Below are 16,517 nucleotides of genomic sequence, written 5' to 3'. Positions count from 1 at the left end.
CCTGTGGGGCTTACTAAGGGCTTTTGAATCTTTGACTACTTCTCAGGCCCCCTGCTCCTCTGACTCTGGGCTCAGGGTTGCATTTTGAGTACAGGTTTAAGTAGACTATTCATCACCTTTGATTGAAATAACAGTGCTGAAATGTAAATGTTGCATACATAGAAAACATTACACTAGTTGTGAAACTTGAACAGCTGCTGGGTTAAAAAGTAAAAGATACCTTCTTGAATAGTTCGGACTGTTGGGAGTAGCTGACTCCTTCAGTTCTCAGTACCCTTGTAAGTTAATAAGGCCAACCTGAAAATAAAAGCTGTTGAAAAGTAGGACGCTGTGAGGACATGCTGAGGCTGCTGCATTATGGGACGGCCGTAAATACAGTGTATAGGTAGAATATACAGTGTGCCACTCTGTCCCCTCGTCAGCTGGGTGCTCGGGCTCACGCAGAGCAGTACAAAATCTCAGCTGAGATTCTTTGACTTGCACAGCGAACTGCAGCATGGAGCAAAAGGTAAGCTTTGAAATCTACAAAAAAGACAAAACATTTCAGATCTATAAGCGCTTAGTTTAGCAGAGTCATTCGTGTTTAAATACCTTAAACAGTTTGCTGCTGCTCACTTATTGTGTCACTGAAGGCAACGCTTCTAAAACTGATAACTTCACAGCTGGTTTTGGCCTTCAGGGTCCTGCCCTGGTCACAGCAATCTGTTTACACGAATATGGAATTATCTGAATGTTTAATAGTGTGTGAATATTTATTTGAACAAACAGTGTTTTGAGGATACGTGAGGTCACTCATCCTTCAAATCTTTAGAAACCAGATCTGAGTCATTCTGAATTATCGCCTTGATTCAGTTGCTGAAGAGATGTAATGAATCTTATCAATAAGGCTTGCTTTATAACTCAGCTATGACACTGGCAATAACAGTAAGCAACTTTAAATAACAAAAACTGCTCCTCCTTGTACAACATATGATGGATAGTGTAAAATCTCTGTTTTCTTTTACTCGTAAGGTGTAAAATTGCACTTTAAATGTCAGGCATCCAATTTAAAACAAACACATATTCTCACTTCTTTATTGATTTAATGCTAAAAAAAAAAGTATTTGAAAAAAATATTTTCAACCATAATTGTGTGTGAGACAAAATTAATCACTTCAGGAAAAAAATGCCAAAGGAGTTGTCATTTTTCCATAAGACATGGCGTCTGTGGCACAGTGTATAAGGAATCCTCTTCACAGAAATCTCTCAGTTGTTGCATAATGGATTACATTATGTTAATGGCCATTTTACCAGAATGCTCTCTTATGTCACCGTGCGATTCCTCCGATCTTCAGGTAGTAATGCAAGATGCCTTTGTTGATGGTTGGAGGAAGCAATGTTAAATTTTAAAGAGAATGAATGAGAGGGCAACGTTACACGTGTCACAACTGAGCCAGCTGACCCACAAGAAAAAGAAGACGCCGAAGCACCAGATGCGATCTATTATGATAAAACTGCTCAGTGTATCGGAAAGTTTGGGGATGTTCACTGGTGCAAGTTCCAGCATCATCTCTCTCTAGTCAGCCTGGTGCTGCACAAATTAAATTAAATTAAATATACATACACCTGCTTCCTGCCGGCTTGTTTAGGGTGGAGCGTGTCTTAGCCACATGCGATGAATGTTAATTTAATCATAAACAAAAAGTGGTCAAACAGATTCAAATATTTGTTTAAGATTTAACTACAGATATGTTTTTGCATCTCTCGGCTCCTTAGTTTTTCAACAGCTGACATAAAAAAAATTGGAACTTTATTAAATCAGTGCTGTTGCTTTACATAATCACGTGAAATCAGTTTTGAATTTTTAAGTGTAACTTAAAAACTTTTTTCCAAACTGGTGTGATCATCCGCTCTCTATAGAGCACCAAGTAATTAGTTTGAAATGCATCTGCCTAATCAAAGATCAGTAATCGAATACCTGCACTGTAATTTTGTGGGGAGGAGGGTGAGAAGGGGTCTTTGGGTGGATAAAGTTACTACATCCTTGTATTACATAGCTGCACACGCACACACAGTCATGCACACACGCATCTACATGCATGCACTATCTTCCTTAAACACACAGCATAGCTGTTCAACATTCAGGTGAAGCGCTGAATGAGTGTTTGCTGCCTGCTCCATGAAAGTTTAAGTAGCCCAGTCCTTCCATAGCCAGGCAGCTCATTACGGCCTCATTACAAACAATGCAGGGACTCCAGCCCAGCAGGAAGCAGCAGTGCCACCCTCCTCCACCTCCTCCTCTTAAGCCAGTCTGTCCCTAGTTGTGGTAACAGGACAGCTCCAAGCCAGTATGTGGATTAGAGACCAATGAGCATCAAAGCAGAGAATAGATTACCGGTTACATACCTGTGCTAACTTGAAGAAACTGCACTATAGAAGAAACCTTCAATTACTAAAACTGCTGTCCTGGGCTGTGTCTGCCCGACTTACATACATGTGGACTGAAGTTCAGTGACATTTGGATTTATCAAGTTCATCACAAAAGACTGACCCAACAATGACGCACAAGCCTTTGGAAGTAAAGGAGGTAACTAAACTTGGATGCAGTTGTGTCAAATCCACAGTCATGTGGTGTTTGGAGCAGTAAAATGAGACAATATGAAGAAAATCTGGTCTCTCTCTAAGGGTTAAAGATGTGTTATGATTATTATGATCGCTCCAGCATAATGAAAGACGACTGTGTAACATCAAATATTTTATTGGCACAGAATATGGTGGTGTAATAGCTATCCCTGTTTTTTGTTTTTGTTTTTTTCCCCCCTCACACAGCCCGTATTAATCTTCTTTTCAGCTGATGGAGCAGTTCACAGTTTGTTTTCTAATTTTCTTTTTGTTTTTTGGCAAAAAAGCTCTAAACATATGATATGACTTCATCAGCAAAGTGGCACATTTAGTGCCTTGAGAGGCCAACCTTCCCTCAGGAGTGTAGAAAAAGACTAAAATGGATTATAAGTAAGATGTGGTGGATGTGTGTGTGTGTGTGTGTGTGTGTGTGTGTGTGTGTATTCATGCATTTGCATTTCTCATGGTGTCGAGACATAAATCATTTAAGGGTAAAGACTTGTTTTAAAGTTAAAGTTACAGGATGAAAAGCAAACTTAATGCAGTTTTGAACAGAATCCAGAAATTCTTACTAAATATGATGCTGTGCAACTGTAACCATATGCTGTATATGTTGTATAATATCAGAGGCATCAAAGCCACGCAGTACTTGCTTGCTCTTCTTTCTACCAATAAGGACAGTAAATACTGGACACTATATGCTAATCAGTATCAATATAACAGAGTATCTCCTCTGTTAGAGGACAAGGTGAACAGTTGGCTAAAAGGCTGTGAATTGTGTATTCACTTGCTTAGCCCCCCTACAGGGTGCTAAGACTAACACTAATATGTGCCGCCATAAACAAAATGTTTGCTTACTGTCCCCATGAGTAATGCATTTTTAGTAAAATCTTTATTTGCCAGAAATGCAAGAACGTTTCCAAAGATAGCGCTGCGGCTTTGTGGCTTGTTACAGATTGCTTGTGTGAAACAGTACCAACAGAGGAGGTACAGTACTTGTCCGGTGTGGTGGAGGCCTGTTCAAGGTCGGGTTTCTTTAGACACCTGGAGCCCCTTAAATGTGTGTTGCCCTGGGTGATGCACGGTGTCAGTCAATGGCCCACGAGGAGTGCTATCTCTTTCAGGAGCCTAACTGCCACTTTGTGGCTAGGTAACAAGATCCTGCACCATACTGGATAGATAGGGACAATGGAGCGCCCTCTCGGGTGATGGTCAACCAGTCAGATAAACTTTCCTGTTCAAATGTGATGTTTACAATAGGTGCTCATTTCATATTTCATACAAGCTTGCTGTGTTTTGTTTGTTTACACATTTTTTGTTTTGTTTTTTTTCCAGTTTGAATCAGATGACAGTATGTCAAGAAAGCCAACCTGTTATCTATCGCCTCTTTGCTTTTTCTCCATCCTCTCGCAGCATAGTTCGGTTTTCCTGCCTGATTTGTGTTCAGCAAAGGTCAGATTTCCTTTGAGTGGCAGAAAATCCCTGCCCTGCGCTCGCAGTGAAACATTCAATAACAGATGCCTACAGAGTGCCAACAACAGCAGACTGCCCTTGCAGTTTCTGGTTTTACTACTACTGCTGTTATATTTCAGTCTACTGTCTTAAATTAGAGTCTGATAGAAACTAAACAGAAGCATATTTACAAACGTTTCTGATAAAATATTTTTTTTTGTAAAACTGGAAACTGTTTTGCAGACATTTTTTCAACTATCTTAATTTTGTCAATCTCTATTTTAAAAAAAAAAATCTCTTCTACATGCTTTGCAGTCATTAAACCATATAGCTGACTTTGGTTGAGTTTAAATTCATTATTTTGCTTAAGGTGGATTCTCTCTGGTTACTCATTCTTCTTCTTACTGCCCAGTGAAATGCATGCTAGATTGATTGGTGATTCTAATAGTCACTCTGAGTTAGGCCTGTGTTATTGTGATGACCCAGCCTTTCACCCTATGACAGCAAGAATAGGCTCCGGCACCACTGCGACCTTAAAACTGGACAAGCAGCTGGATGGCTAAATGGATGGATGTTGTTTACTGTGATTAGTATCTCCTCATTTTTGCTGAAGTAATGTACCTTTGTGCAGTTTTTTTCCCCATTTCTTTTAAAGGATGGACGCAATAATCAAGTTTGTAGTACAAGAAAACTGAGGGACAAGTGACTAATTAAAGGAAGATTTTACAGGAATGTTGTATGTAACACGTTAGTTTAAAGTCTCACATAGTTGTTGAATTGGGTTGATTTTGATGCATCTACCCAATGGATTGTTGGAGGGATGTGGCATTTTCATCCTGAAGGAGACTACAAATTAAAAAAACAAAACAAAAATAAGATGACGGTAACACTTCCCTCCAAGGGAACAAGTGTACCTGAAGTATATCACCAAAATACCCCATAACAGAAACACTGGATCCTGACACTGTCGGGGTCAAGGGTTTCAGTCTTTCCTTTAATTTGTCACCCATGTTGCATCTATCTACACATGCGCCCCCGCACACAGATACATATTTAGAGAGAAGCTTCCTTTGTTGCGTACTCACTACATTATTGATGGTTTCCTATTGAAGGAAGCAGAGACTGTAATCTATCAGAGTTTCCTGTGTTCCCTTCAATAAAACCCAGATGTTCAGCTCAGTTCAGAAAAGGTACCTGGAGGCACGCACACTGAGGACCTTAGTGGTAAGCAGCTTTATGCAAACAATTTTTTCTCTGTTTTAATGATCTCATAATTACATGTCGCTTTCATTTTATTTTGATGTGAATTTCTGCTGGGTCAGTAGATCAGCAGCTTGTTTCACTGGCGACTGACCTGTCAGTGTCAGTTACTTTGACTTAGTGACAGGTCAACTTGGCAGTGATGAGAGCTGAACTACTGAAGCGCAGTGCTGGACGGCTCTTTCATAACATCGCAGCACCGTAATTAAAGTGCATTGCTGATCGTTTTACCTGGCATAAAATTAGTTGTGTATTAAGAAGCGGAACATATCCTGTATTTATGCATACTAAAATAAATGCTACTACTCGTGGGCTTTTGAAGCTGATCAAATTTATATTTGTTTCAACTTTTGCTTAATACCTTTTTTCTTTTATTTTGTCTTGTGTTTTTAAAGAGGCATTTAGCATTACTATCAGCTTACTATTTAGGATACATGGATTTTTTGGTGCCCAATATATCCCTGTCATGAACAAGATTAATGGCTCTTAAAAAAAACAGCAGCAGATTAGATAGTGGTGGCTGAATTTAGATTTATCAAGAGCATAGAGGATGTAGCCAAGGCCAGAAATGGCTCTGACTGGAAGTCACAGATATAGGGACAAACATTCAGGAAATTAGGTGCCCATTGGGACATTTACCGTATATCCTAGGCTGACAAGATTGTAAGTATGTGTGTGTGCATGTGTTCCTCACTGATGAAAACCTCAACAAAAACAGGATAATTTTTGAAGACACAAAGGAAAAAGGTGGGGCATATGTTCCATCCATCCCATCCGAACAGCAGGGATAATAAAAACACATTATCTGTAGAGTAGCTTTTGTAATGTTGTTTGACTTCAGCTGTGTCAAATATACAGCCTGTGGACCAGAACTGGCCAACAAGCCAGAACTGTCCAGTCAGGCCAGCTGGATGGGTTGAGGGGGGAGATTTTGCACGATTTTGCATGAGGAAACATTCTGTTGTAAATTAAAGATGGATCAGTCATTAGAGTGGTTGTGGTCGCTGTCAATTTAAACAGCCAGACATCTGAATCTTCATCGGTTTTACAGCCTTCTTACTGATAAAGACATTAACCACCTGTCTCATCATCTTTCTACCAAGTAAAAGCCATGAAACTAAGTGCCAGTAAACTGACTGATAAACAATGCAGATGGTTTTTCATTTGTTTTGTAAATTAATAGTTTGATAATACTGGCATTAGTGCTTTTGCTCACATTAAACTAAACTAAAATGAGCATGATACCCCTTTTGTATGTAATTTCACTGATGTGTTCCTTCTTTGGCCTAGAGCCTGGAGGAACGGTGTAACCGTATCCTGAGAAACATGGAGGCCTCCCTGACAGCCCGGGATCGCGTTGGCATCCAGGATTTTGTTCTCCTGGACACCTACACGAGTGAGACTGCCTTCCTGGACAACCTGAGGAAACGGTTCCACGAGAATCTAATTTACGTGAGTCTTTCCTGTGTGGTGTCATTTTGGGTAGCCTTTCTCTTTCTCTTACTCTAATTAAACATTATGCCCTCAACCTTCAACCCCACAACGTCCTAATGCTGCGTTGTCTTCTGCTGAATCGGGCTCTGCGTGTTGCTGAATCAGCAGCTCTGGTTCTTTTCATTTGCAGAGTGAGCACTATAAAGGTCAGTGCTACCCACTGGGTCATGACAAGTGATTAACTGAACTTATTTCTTTTGCTAAAATTACTTATCATTGTTAAGCTACATGGACAGCACATTGCCGGGAACCTTCTCATAATGTCACCTAATGTTTAAGGAAAACAATCACTATCATCAAAAGCAAGAGTTGCAGACCATAAGTTATTTTCCTTGTCTTTCTCCACAGACTTACATTGGGACTCTTCTTGTCTCAGTCAACCCATATAAAGAGTTAGACATCTACAGCAAGAAGCAAATGGATACCTACATGGGAGTCAACTTCTTTGAGCTGCCGCCTCACATGTAAGAGTTGTTTCTGGCATGTCATTTGTGTAGACTGTACATAAAAGATGTACTTAGCCACCGTGACGTCAGTGGTTTGTGGATTAGCATTCTGAAGCTTCAGATTGGCATTTTGGCCTTTGACAACTTTGACTTGATCATGTTTTAGAGAACAGGGTGGTGTTTACGGGATCAGCTAACGCTACCTAGTTTGGTTAGCGAGGTGCTTCTGTAGACTGGATCGTAAACTGATATTGTTTCATTCATCACAAAAAAGGAGCACAGACATTTCAAACTGCAATCCATACTATTTATCACATAGTTAAGGTTACAGTTTGGACACATCCACCCTGGTACTGTATATTTCAAAAGTTATCACAAAACCACAAACACAGCTGTGGTTCAGTAAAGTGGCTCCATTTAGCTGAAGGCAACAGCTAGAAGCTATAGTCACTTGTACTGACATCCACCATCATCCATCCATCTGTTCATCCATCCATCCATCCATCCATCCATTTTCTGCCACTTATCTAGGGCTAGCAGTATAAACAGAGTCCAGACCTCCCTCTTCCTGGCCACAAGAGAGAAACCCAAACCGTTTTTTGTTCCAGGCTGTAAATGTGTTTAGTTCTGTTCTAAAGCTTCGTGTGAAAATTCAGTTTCTTAATGATCAGATTTATGTGGCATGCCTTTATTCCAGATTAAAATATCTCAGCAAATGAAAGAACAGATGGATTCATGATTCCTAGCAAATGAATGAATCCTACTGTCTTTGCAAATCCCTGACCTACCTGTAGATCCTGCAAAGTTGACATTTGGTTGATAGACTTTAACCATCTTGACAATTACCGAATGGACATTGATGGTCCCCAGAAGACTGAACTGGATGATTGTAATAAATTAATGTAAGATACAATATGACTAATCAGCCTCAGTTATTGCATTTTGTGGTGATTAGTAAATACAAGTACGGTAAAATGAAATCTTGAGCACTGTTAACATGTAACTGGTAGAAATACCATGTTAGCAATATGACTGTGAATATGCTGACAATCACAAAAGCATTATAGCTCAGCTTCAAAGAACTCTTTGACTTGATGGATTGCCTCATCTTAAAAATAAAAAAAAATGTGATTTTGTTGGCCTCTGACCTCTCGCTGTGCTTTCAGTTATGCACTGGCAGACAATGCCTTCCGCACAATGATGTCTGAGTTCAACAACCACTTCATCCTCATCTCAGGGGAAAGTGGGGCCGGAAAAACAGAGGCCTCAAAGAAAATCCTTCAGTTCTATGCTGTCAGCTGTCCAAGTACCAAAGTCCTCAACAATGTCCGTGACAGACTGCTTCTTTCCAATCCAGTGCTTGAGGTCAGTGTCCTGGATGTGCGTGGTAAAGCTTCTGCTATGCAAGATCCTGTGCAGTTTTTTTAAAACACATTTTCTTCCTTGTTTTGTTTTCAAATTTCAGGCTTTTGGAAATGCCAAAACCTTGAAGAATGACAACTCAAGCCGCTTTGGAAAATATATGGACATCCAGTTTGACCACCAGGTGGACAAATCTAAATCATGTTGCAATGCAACTGCAATGACTTCAGGTTTCACCTTAGGCATTTACTACATGTTAAAGATTACCTTTTCACTTTCAGGGTGGTGCAGTTGGGGGTCACATTCTCAGTTACCTGCTGGAGAAGTCCCGCGTGGTCCACCAGAACCACGGAGAAAGAAACTTCCATATATTCTACCAGCTGGTGGAAGGAGGAGAAGAAGATCTGCTCCGCTGGCTTGGTCTAGAGAGAAACTGCAAGCACTACCGCTACTTGGTGCAGGTCAGGGAAAAAATGCACTACATTCATGTTGCTCATAATCCCCAAAAAACCCAACATCTTTACTGAACTTTTTAATTGATTTTTTCAGGGGAATTGTGCCAAAGTCAGCTCTATCAATGATAAAAGTGACTGGAAGACGGTACGGAAGGCCCTGTCTGTTATAGACTTAAGCGAAAGTGACATTGAGGTGAGGATGCACATTAAATCTTTGTACAGTCTTTGTGTTGGAGATTAATTTAAAACCATTTATCTCTGGATTTCATACAGAACCTCTTTGGAATAATTGCCAGCGTGCTCCACATGGGAAATATAAAGTTTGAGGCAGATGCTCGAGGATACGCCACGCTTAACAACAACCAGGAGATGCAATGGGTGTCAAAGGTAAAATCCAAGAAAACAGCAGGTAGTATAAACAATTTGTCCCCCTTCATGCAACTTTCTGATGATACCGCGAAGAAATTTGATGCCACATGATTTGGTTTTCTTTTCTGGTTGCAGTTGCTGGGGATTCCTAACCAGGTGCTACAACAGGGCTTAACCCACAGAAAGATCGAAGCCAAATCAGAGGAGGTAGCATATACATTAACTTATAAAATAATTTTAACTTGCTTGGAATGCTAAATTATCTTAATTGACATTATTCTGATCTTAAAGGTATTTAGTCCTTTCTCTGTGGACCATGCAGTGTATGCCAGGGACGCCCTTGCCAAAGCCATCTACGGCCGCACTTTCAGCTGGCTAGTCAACAAGATCAATGAGTCGTTAGCTAACATGGTGAGCAACAAAGCAACCCAACTTATTGTTCTCACAGAAAGAGGGAGTGATTTGGGCTAACAAGGTTAGGTAGCAGTCCTGAGGTAGTCTATTGACAGGTTGTGAATCTGCAAACATCTGATTTGAATATCTGGCAGTCTTTTTGGGCACAGTGTAATTTTATTGGCTCAAAGTAAAGTCAGCACATAAGCTTGAAATGCTTTAGAAGTGCTTGTTTACAGCATGTCTGATCTCAATGTTAAAACCCTGTCCTATTATATGTGCACTTCTATATAAAGGACTCTTCCAGGAAGACTGTGATTGGCCTTCTGGACATCTATGGGTTTGAGGTTTTCAGTGTAAACAGGTGAGATCATGCACAGAGAGACTGATTCTTCAGTAGAAAAGGTGTCAAATTAAAGACAGTGACAATGACTAATTTCTGTTTTATAGCTTTGAACAGTTTTGCATCAACTACTGCAATGAGAAGCTGCAGCAGCTTTTTATCGAGCTGACCCTGAAATCAGAGCAGGAGGAGTACGAGATGGAAGGAATCGAGGTAAAAGATTATTCAGTCAATCTGCTTCACATATGTGGGCTCAAGAACAGTTGATTTACAAGAAGAAAATAATGTTCTTCTGTTTTTTTTCTCTCTTTTACACAGTGGGAACCAGTGCCATATTTCAACAACAAGATCATCTGTGATCTCGTGGAGGAGAAATTCAGAGGAATCATTTCTTTACTGGTAAAAAAAGGCATCACATCAAATACCGTGCTGATGAACTAAAACATGCCATAATTCTCGCTGTTCTCTCATAGGATGAAGAATGTTTACGGCCTGGAGAGGCCACAGATCTCACCTTCCTGGAAAAGATGGAGGACAAGATTGGTGGCCACCCTCATTTTGTCACGTGAGTTTTCACAGGTGACATGTGGTGAATTAATGTTGTCAACAAACAATCAAACTACAAGTATAATACAAATCTACACTAACTACACGTCCTGCAGACACAAACTTGCAGACCAAAAGACGAGGAAAACTCTGGAAAGAGGAGACTTCCGCCTCCTCCACTACGCTGGGGAAGTTACATACCGTGTTGTTGGTAAGACGTTAAATACTATTGATATCTTTCTTCTGTTATAATGCCACTGAATTAGTCAGTGTAACAACAGAAAAATGCTAAAATGTGTCAATAGTGTCATAAACCCAGCGAACTGACTACATGCTTACAGACTTACTACAGAGCAAATAGCTTCACTCTTGAAGCTTCTTTTTGTTCTTTAAACTTTCAGGATTCTTGGACAAAAACAATGATCTTTTGTATCGAAATGGGAAAGAGGTAATTTAACTGTTATGTAATTTAACCCAGTAAAGATGACAGTTTGGTGGATGGTGATTCCTCATTACAAAAAATGTGACTTCTAATAACCCTATTAAATAAGGCAAACAGGAACTGAAATGATGCCTACAAATGCTCACAGTTTTCCTGTTCTCCTTAGGTTATGCGGCAGTCCAAGAACGCCATCATCAAACACTGTTTTCCTTCTACTGAACCGGATAGCAAGAGGAGACCTGAAAGTGTAAGAGCAATACAAGATATAGAAACTCAGTGTCTCACTAATGTCAGTGAATTTAGGAGTAATCTGCCACTTTCCTGTGACTCCTCAGGTAGTGACTCAGTTTAAGAATAGCCTGGTGGGTCTGACTGAGATCCTAATGATGAAAGAACCCTGGTACGTCCGCTGCATTAAACCCAATGAAGCCAAGCAGCCAGGTGAGACCTTGAGTATCAAAAATCTGGTATTTCTATAAAGAGACATCCTAGTCAGTCTAGATTTAATCAGCACATGCTGCTGCTGACCTCTTAGTGTTGTGGTGTCTCCTGCAGGACACTTTGATGACGTGTTGGTAAGGCATCAGGTGAAATACCTGGGACTGATGGAACACCTGAGGGTCAGGCGTGCTGGTTTTGCTTATCGTCGCAAATATGAAATCTTTCTCCAGAGGTAGCACGCTGACACTGCTCTAACCTTCAGTTAGTTACGTTAATGTTTTTCATGCAAAATGAAAAACAAAAACAAAAATCAGGATTCTTTTGTCTTTTGCTAACCTTCTGTGCTCAGGTATAAACCTCTGTGTCCTGACACTTGGCCCAACTGGAAAGGAACTGCAGCAGAAGGTGTGAGGTGTCTGATCAAACACCTGGGCTATAAATCTGATGAGTACAAGATGGGAAGGTAGGCAGAACGGATGAGTATCATATTTCAGATGGGTACTGCTGACTAACCTGGAAAAAGACATTTTTGGAAATCTCTCTGTTTGCCTTCATCGCAAGGACAAAGATTTTTATCCGCCACCCGAGAACTCTGTTTGCAACAGAAGATGCTTTTCAAGTCTGCAAACACAAGCTGGGTGAGATATTGTGCTGAAAATTCATTTTTGTTTCTATAGTAAACATCAACAACCTTTTGAACCTTTTAACCTTTACTGCAGCAACAAGGATTCAGGCAAAGTACAAAGGCTACAAGGTGAAAGGAGACTATCTGAAACAGAGAGAGGCTGGTAGGGCATGACATTTGTTTATAACCTATTAGTTAATGGTCCAGAACCATCTTGATTTATCAGCTCCTACTACACTTAAAACATGTTAAACAAGCAATGCCTTGTCTAATCAAAATAGCCACAAAGATTGAGACCTGCTGGAGAGGACTGATGGCTAGGAGGGAACGTCAGAGGAGAGCATGGGCTGTCAAGGTCATCAAGAAGTAAGTTAACATGTTTGACAGTTAAATGGCTGCTGATGCTTGCAGGTGGGTGTATTGGCTGTGAGAGAGCCATTTGGGAACTTTTATTAAGTGAGGTTACCGATCTATTGATTTGTTCCAGGTTCATTAAAGGTTTCATGAATAGACATCAACCGGCCTGCACTGACAACAGTGAGTACCTGGCCTATGTGAGGCACAGCTACCTCACGCGGCTCAAGGAAAACCTTCCCAAAACCGTCCTGGAAAAAGACTCTTGGCTCACTCCTCCTCCTATATTGCAGGAAGTGAGTGATATTTAAATGTCAGGCTGCATTTTTTGTAATATCACATAACAGAGCCCGTTCAACACTCCTGTTCATCCTCCAGGTTTCCCAGGTCTTGAAGAAGATCTACATTTGCCACATGGTGAGGAAGTACGTTCGAGGAATCACTCCCCAAAGGAAAGCACAGGTACAATCCGTCGTAAGTGAGCAGGAAGTTCAATAAATGCATAACATAACCTAAACTTGCTCTGCCTATCACCAGTGTTTTTATACCTACATTCTTGATTTCTTGATTTTCTACATATTTGTCACACTTAAATGTTTCAGATCATCAAAGAAATCCTAGTATTAGACAAGCATAACTTGAGTAAATACAATTTTTTTCATTTATTAGGGCAAAAAATCTCTCCAAATCCACCTGTCTCTATGTGACATTGCTCCCAAACCTAAAACTGGTTGGATTAAGGTTCAGACTTTGACAAGACCACTCCAAAACCTTTATCTTGGTTACTTTTCTGAGCCACCCAGAGGTTGACATGTTGGGCAGTGGCTCTCACTGTGGTTCAGTGAAGTCCCAAAGCCAAAAAAATCGCTTTGTAATTCTTTCCAAACTGATACATGTCAATGACTTTGTTTCTCATCTCTTCTTGGGTTTCTTTACATCATGACATGATGTATTATTTCTGGAAGCAGTTTGTGCAACAGATTTCCAAGGTTGATCTTAAAATACTCTCTGTTTAACTTCTTCTTTGCAGCTGCTGTTAAAAGCACAGACCAGCGCCTTGTTCAAAGGGAAAAAAGAAAATTATCCCTTCAGTGTGTGCAGACCATTTGCAGACACCAGGATCTGTAAGACTACAGTACTATTTTCTTAACATAAAGTGGACCTACATGCATAAAAAAGATAAGACTACAGTAATTTATGTGATTTTAAATGCAAGACAGAATATATAACACTAATCTGCTATAGTTTGATGAATGCAAGGACTTGTTTACTGGCCATTATTGTTGTTTCTGCAAACCCTCTCCTGCTGCTAAATATATGATGGACTGAGTGATTGCTGTTCTCACTGACTGTTAAAATTTATTAATATTTGTTAAGGTGCAGAAGATATAAGCATCAAGGTGCTTCAGATGATTCAACATGAGAAAGTCAAGGTAAATTATAATATTAGTATTTAGTCAGCACACTGTCTTTGACATGTGTGTGGTTGTCTGTTTGTTTGTTTTTTCACCTTCTCTGATCTTTGAGCGGGACCTCCACAGTACAGTGTACCTGTGGTGAAGTACGACAGGAACGGGTTCAGACCTCGACTCCGGCAGCTCATCTTCACCCAGGAAGCTGCCTACCTGGTGGAAGAGGCTAAGATCAAACAGCGGATAGATTACAGCTCACTGAAAGGTAACAAGTGAGGAAATAAAACAAAGAAAACATTGTTATCTGTAGTATATAAACATACAGTTATTTTATCAGTATTTTAAGGTTAACCTTGTTTTTTCAAGGTGTGTCGGTCAGCAACCTCAGTGACAACTTCCTGATCCTTCATGTCACGTGTGATGACAGCAAGCAAAAGGTACCTGCACACCGCTGTCCATAGCCATCTTAAAAGTTTTAACATTATACAGTTTATACTCTACAGATGGGCAACCAATAAAATGAAAAACAAAACTCAAATGTTAAACCCTAAAGTGAGTGGATGTGGAAGATCATGCTGTAGGGAGGGCCAGGGAAGGATTACCACAAATCAGTACAAAGTTGTTCTAAGTGGTCACTGTTATCCTTTGATCAGACATTTCTGTACTAAGGCAGTGGTCTCTTCCAGCGTGATAATGCCTCCAATTAGTAGGAGAGAGTTTGCTAAATAGCTTAATGAATATGAAAATGATGTGAATCATTTAGTGTCTGGATTTCACAACTGCTGGCACCATTATTAAAACACCAAGGACATTGAAAAAACAGTTTGGAGTGTTTTTCTTATAATGATCACTTTTAGGTCTTTAAATTTAAGATGAAAAATATAAACTATATGTACAAAAGTACTGGGCTAACTACACATTACAGCTTGGGGAGCCATGGAAACCCACACCATGAAGCTCCCAGTGCACAGTTTTTGCGCTGATGTTAATACCAGAGGAGGTTTGGAGCGTTGCAGTTACTGAGTCAGGAGAACAATGGCGACTTTTATGGAACACGAGCCTTAGCACTCAGCAAACCTGCTCTGTAACTTAATACAGTCTGTCATGGATGAGTCACTGTTGATCCTTATGGAAGCTTGTTTCTCCATCTGAATTTTTTTCCTTGACTCAAAAAACATTTTTCCTATCCATAAGTCATAATTTTGTATCATTATCTCATAATTTTAATTTAAGAACCCAAATTTTTAAGGTTTTTGTCTGTTTTTTGGGGTCAGTTTAAAATTATTTTCTCAGTAGTTTGAGTTAGTAATTCTCAGCCCAACACTCAGCCTAAATTTGAATTGGTAAGTCAAAATCTTAAGACAACAATCTGAAATTTTGACTTTTCAGTGACAAAAACAAAGATTCATATTTCCTAAATGCTTCCACTTTTGTTTAAATACTTAATAAAGCTGATCTTGGGATATCTAGGAAGAAAGAAATTTCACTACCTGACTTGTTACAATGATTGGGTCCTATTATCACACAAGTATCACACTTGAATTCAGTGAGCTCTTTATAACAACCTGTTATTTCACAAATGTTTGTAAAAGCTGACTGTGGTAAAGGAACTGAAAACACCTGAATTCAAAGATTAAAAGGTGTGGCCCGGTACTTTAGTCCATATAGCGTACGTCAAATATGTCTAAGGACACTGTTGGAGAGACCATAAATTAAAGCAGTTCATGTCTGCCATTTAGATTCTGGAAGAAAAGTCACAACATTTAACAGAGCACTGATTTGTCCTTTCAGGGGGATCTGGTTCTGCAGTGTGACTTCCTGTTTGAAGCCTTGACTAAGCTGAGTGTTATTGCTAACAAGCAGAACTGCATCCACGTGGTGCAGGGCAGGTACAGAGTCTGCATCATGTGTGGCAATATTTGAATTTGAAATATGAAAGTGGTAAAAATCATAAATAATAACATTTTTATGTGGAATTATGTATATATACTTTTTTTTTTCTTTTTTTAAATGTAGTGTGCGGTTTGACATTCAGCCGGGCAGAGAGGGGTTTGTCGACTTCAAGAGTGGCCAGGAGTCAATGGTCTACAGGGCAAAGAACGGCCATCTGATGGTGGTGAGTCTGTAATTCAGACAATGATAACTTATTACTTAACACATGAGCAACTGACTGAGCTCTTTGTGTTTTTAGGAGTCAACAAAAACCAAGTCAAGATGAAGATGCCAGCACTTTGGGATTAATGGTGCTCCTTAAGCCTCAGAGTTGCAACAGCCACGCTTACCCTGTAATCCTGCTTAATGGCTATTTACATTATTAAAGGCAGCTTTATACTTTTGCATCTTCAATAAAATGTTATACAATGAAGTATATTCTGTTATTACCCAAATGCTGCCAATAACTTAGCTGTAGAAAGTTCTTACTTACAATGTCAGCAGCTCTACTTGTTCATGATATTTGGACTTGAAATAATCTCTATGTAAACAAACAGATTCATGTATGTACACTGTATTATATATATACA

The 16,517-nt window shown here is 39.7% G+C and overlaps 1 protein-coding gene across 1 annotated transcript; it reads left to right on the top strand.

Moving 5' to 3' along the window:
* Positions 1–6,609: 6,609 nt before the first annotated feature.
* Positions 6,610–16,213, top strand: myo1hb (myosin IHb). Its single transcript, XM_063480658.1, has 31 exons — positions 6,610–6,765; positions 7,156–7,271; positions 8,420–8,618; positions 8,719–8,799; positions 8,897–9,076; positions 9,165–9,263; positions 9,344–9,457; positions 9,575–9,646; positions 9,731–9,850; positions 10,129–10,196; positions 10,283–10,388; positions 10,494–10,574; positions 10,649–10,740; positions 10,838–10,932; positions 11,123–11,169; positions 11,330–11,410; positions 11,499–11,604; positions 11,719–11,836; positions 11,954–12,067; positions 12,166–12,242; positions 12,324–12,392; positions 12,511–12,595; positions 12,717–12,879; positions 12,962–13,045; positions 13,614–13,707; positions 13,961–14,016; positions 14,125–14,260; positions 14,362–14,432; positions 15,787–15,884; positions 16,012–16,111; positions 16,187–16,213. Exons 1-31 carry the CDS (start codon positions 6,640–6,642, stop codon positions 16,211–16,213), a joined length of 3,075 nt encoding a protein of 1,024 aa, XP_063336728.1. The 5' UTR covers positions 6,610–6,639.
* The last annotated feature ends 304 nt before the right edge of the window (positions 16,214–16,517 follow it).

The sequence above is a fragment of the Pelmatolapia mariae genome, linkage group LG7, assembly GCF_036321145.2.
Source record: "Pelmatolapia mariae isolate MD_Pm_ZW linkage group LG7, Pm_UMD_F_2, whole genome shotgun sequence".
In the NCBI taxonomy this organism is placed as follows: Eukaryota; Metazoa; Chordata; class Actinopteri; order Cichliformes; family Cichlidae; genus Pelmatolapia; species Pelmatolapia mariae.
Note: the sequence above shows the minus strand (reverse complement) of the source record. Positions and strands in the feature narration are given on the sequence as shown.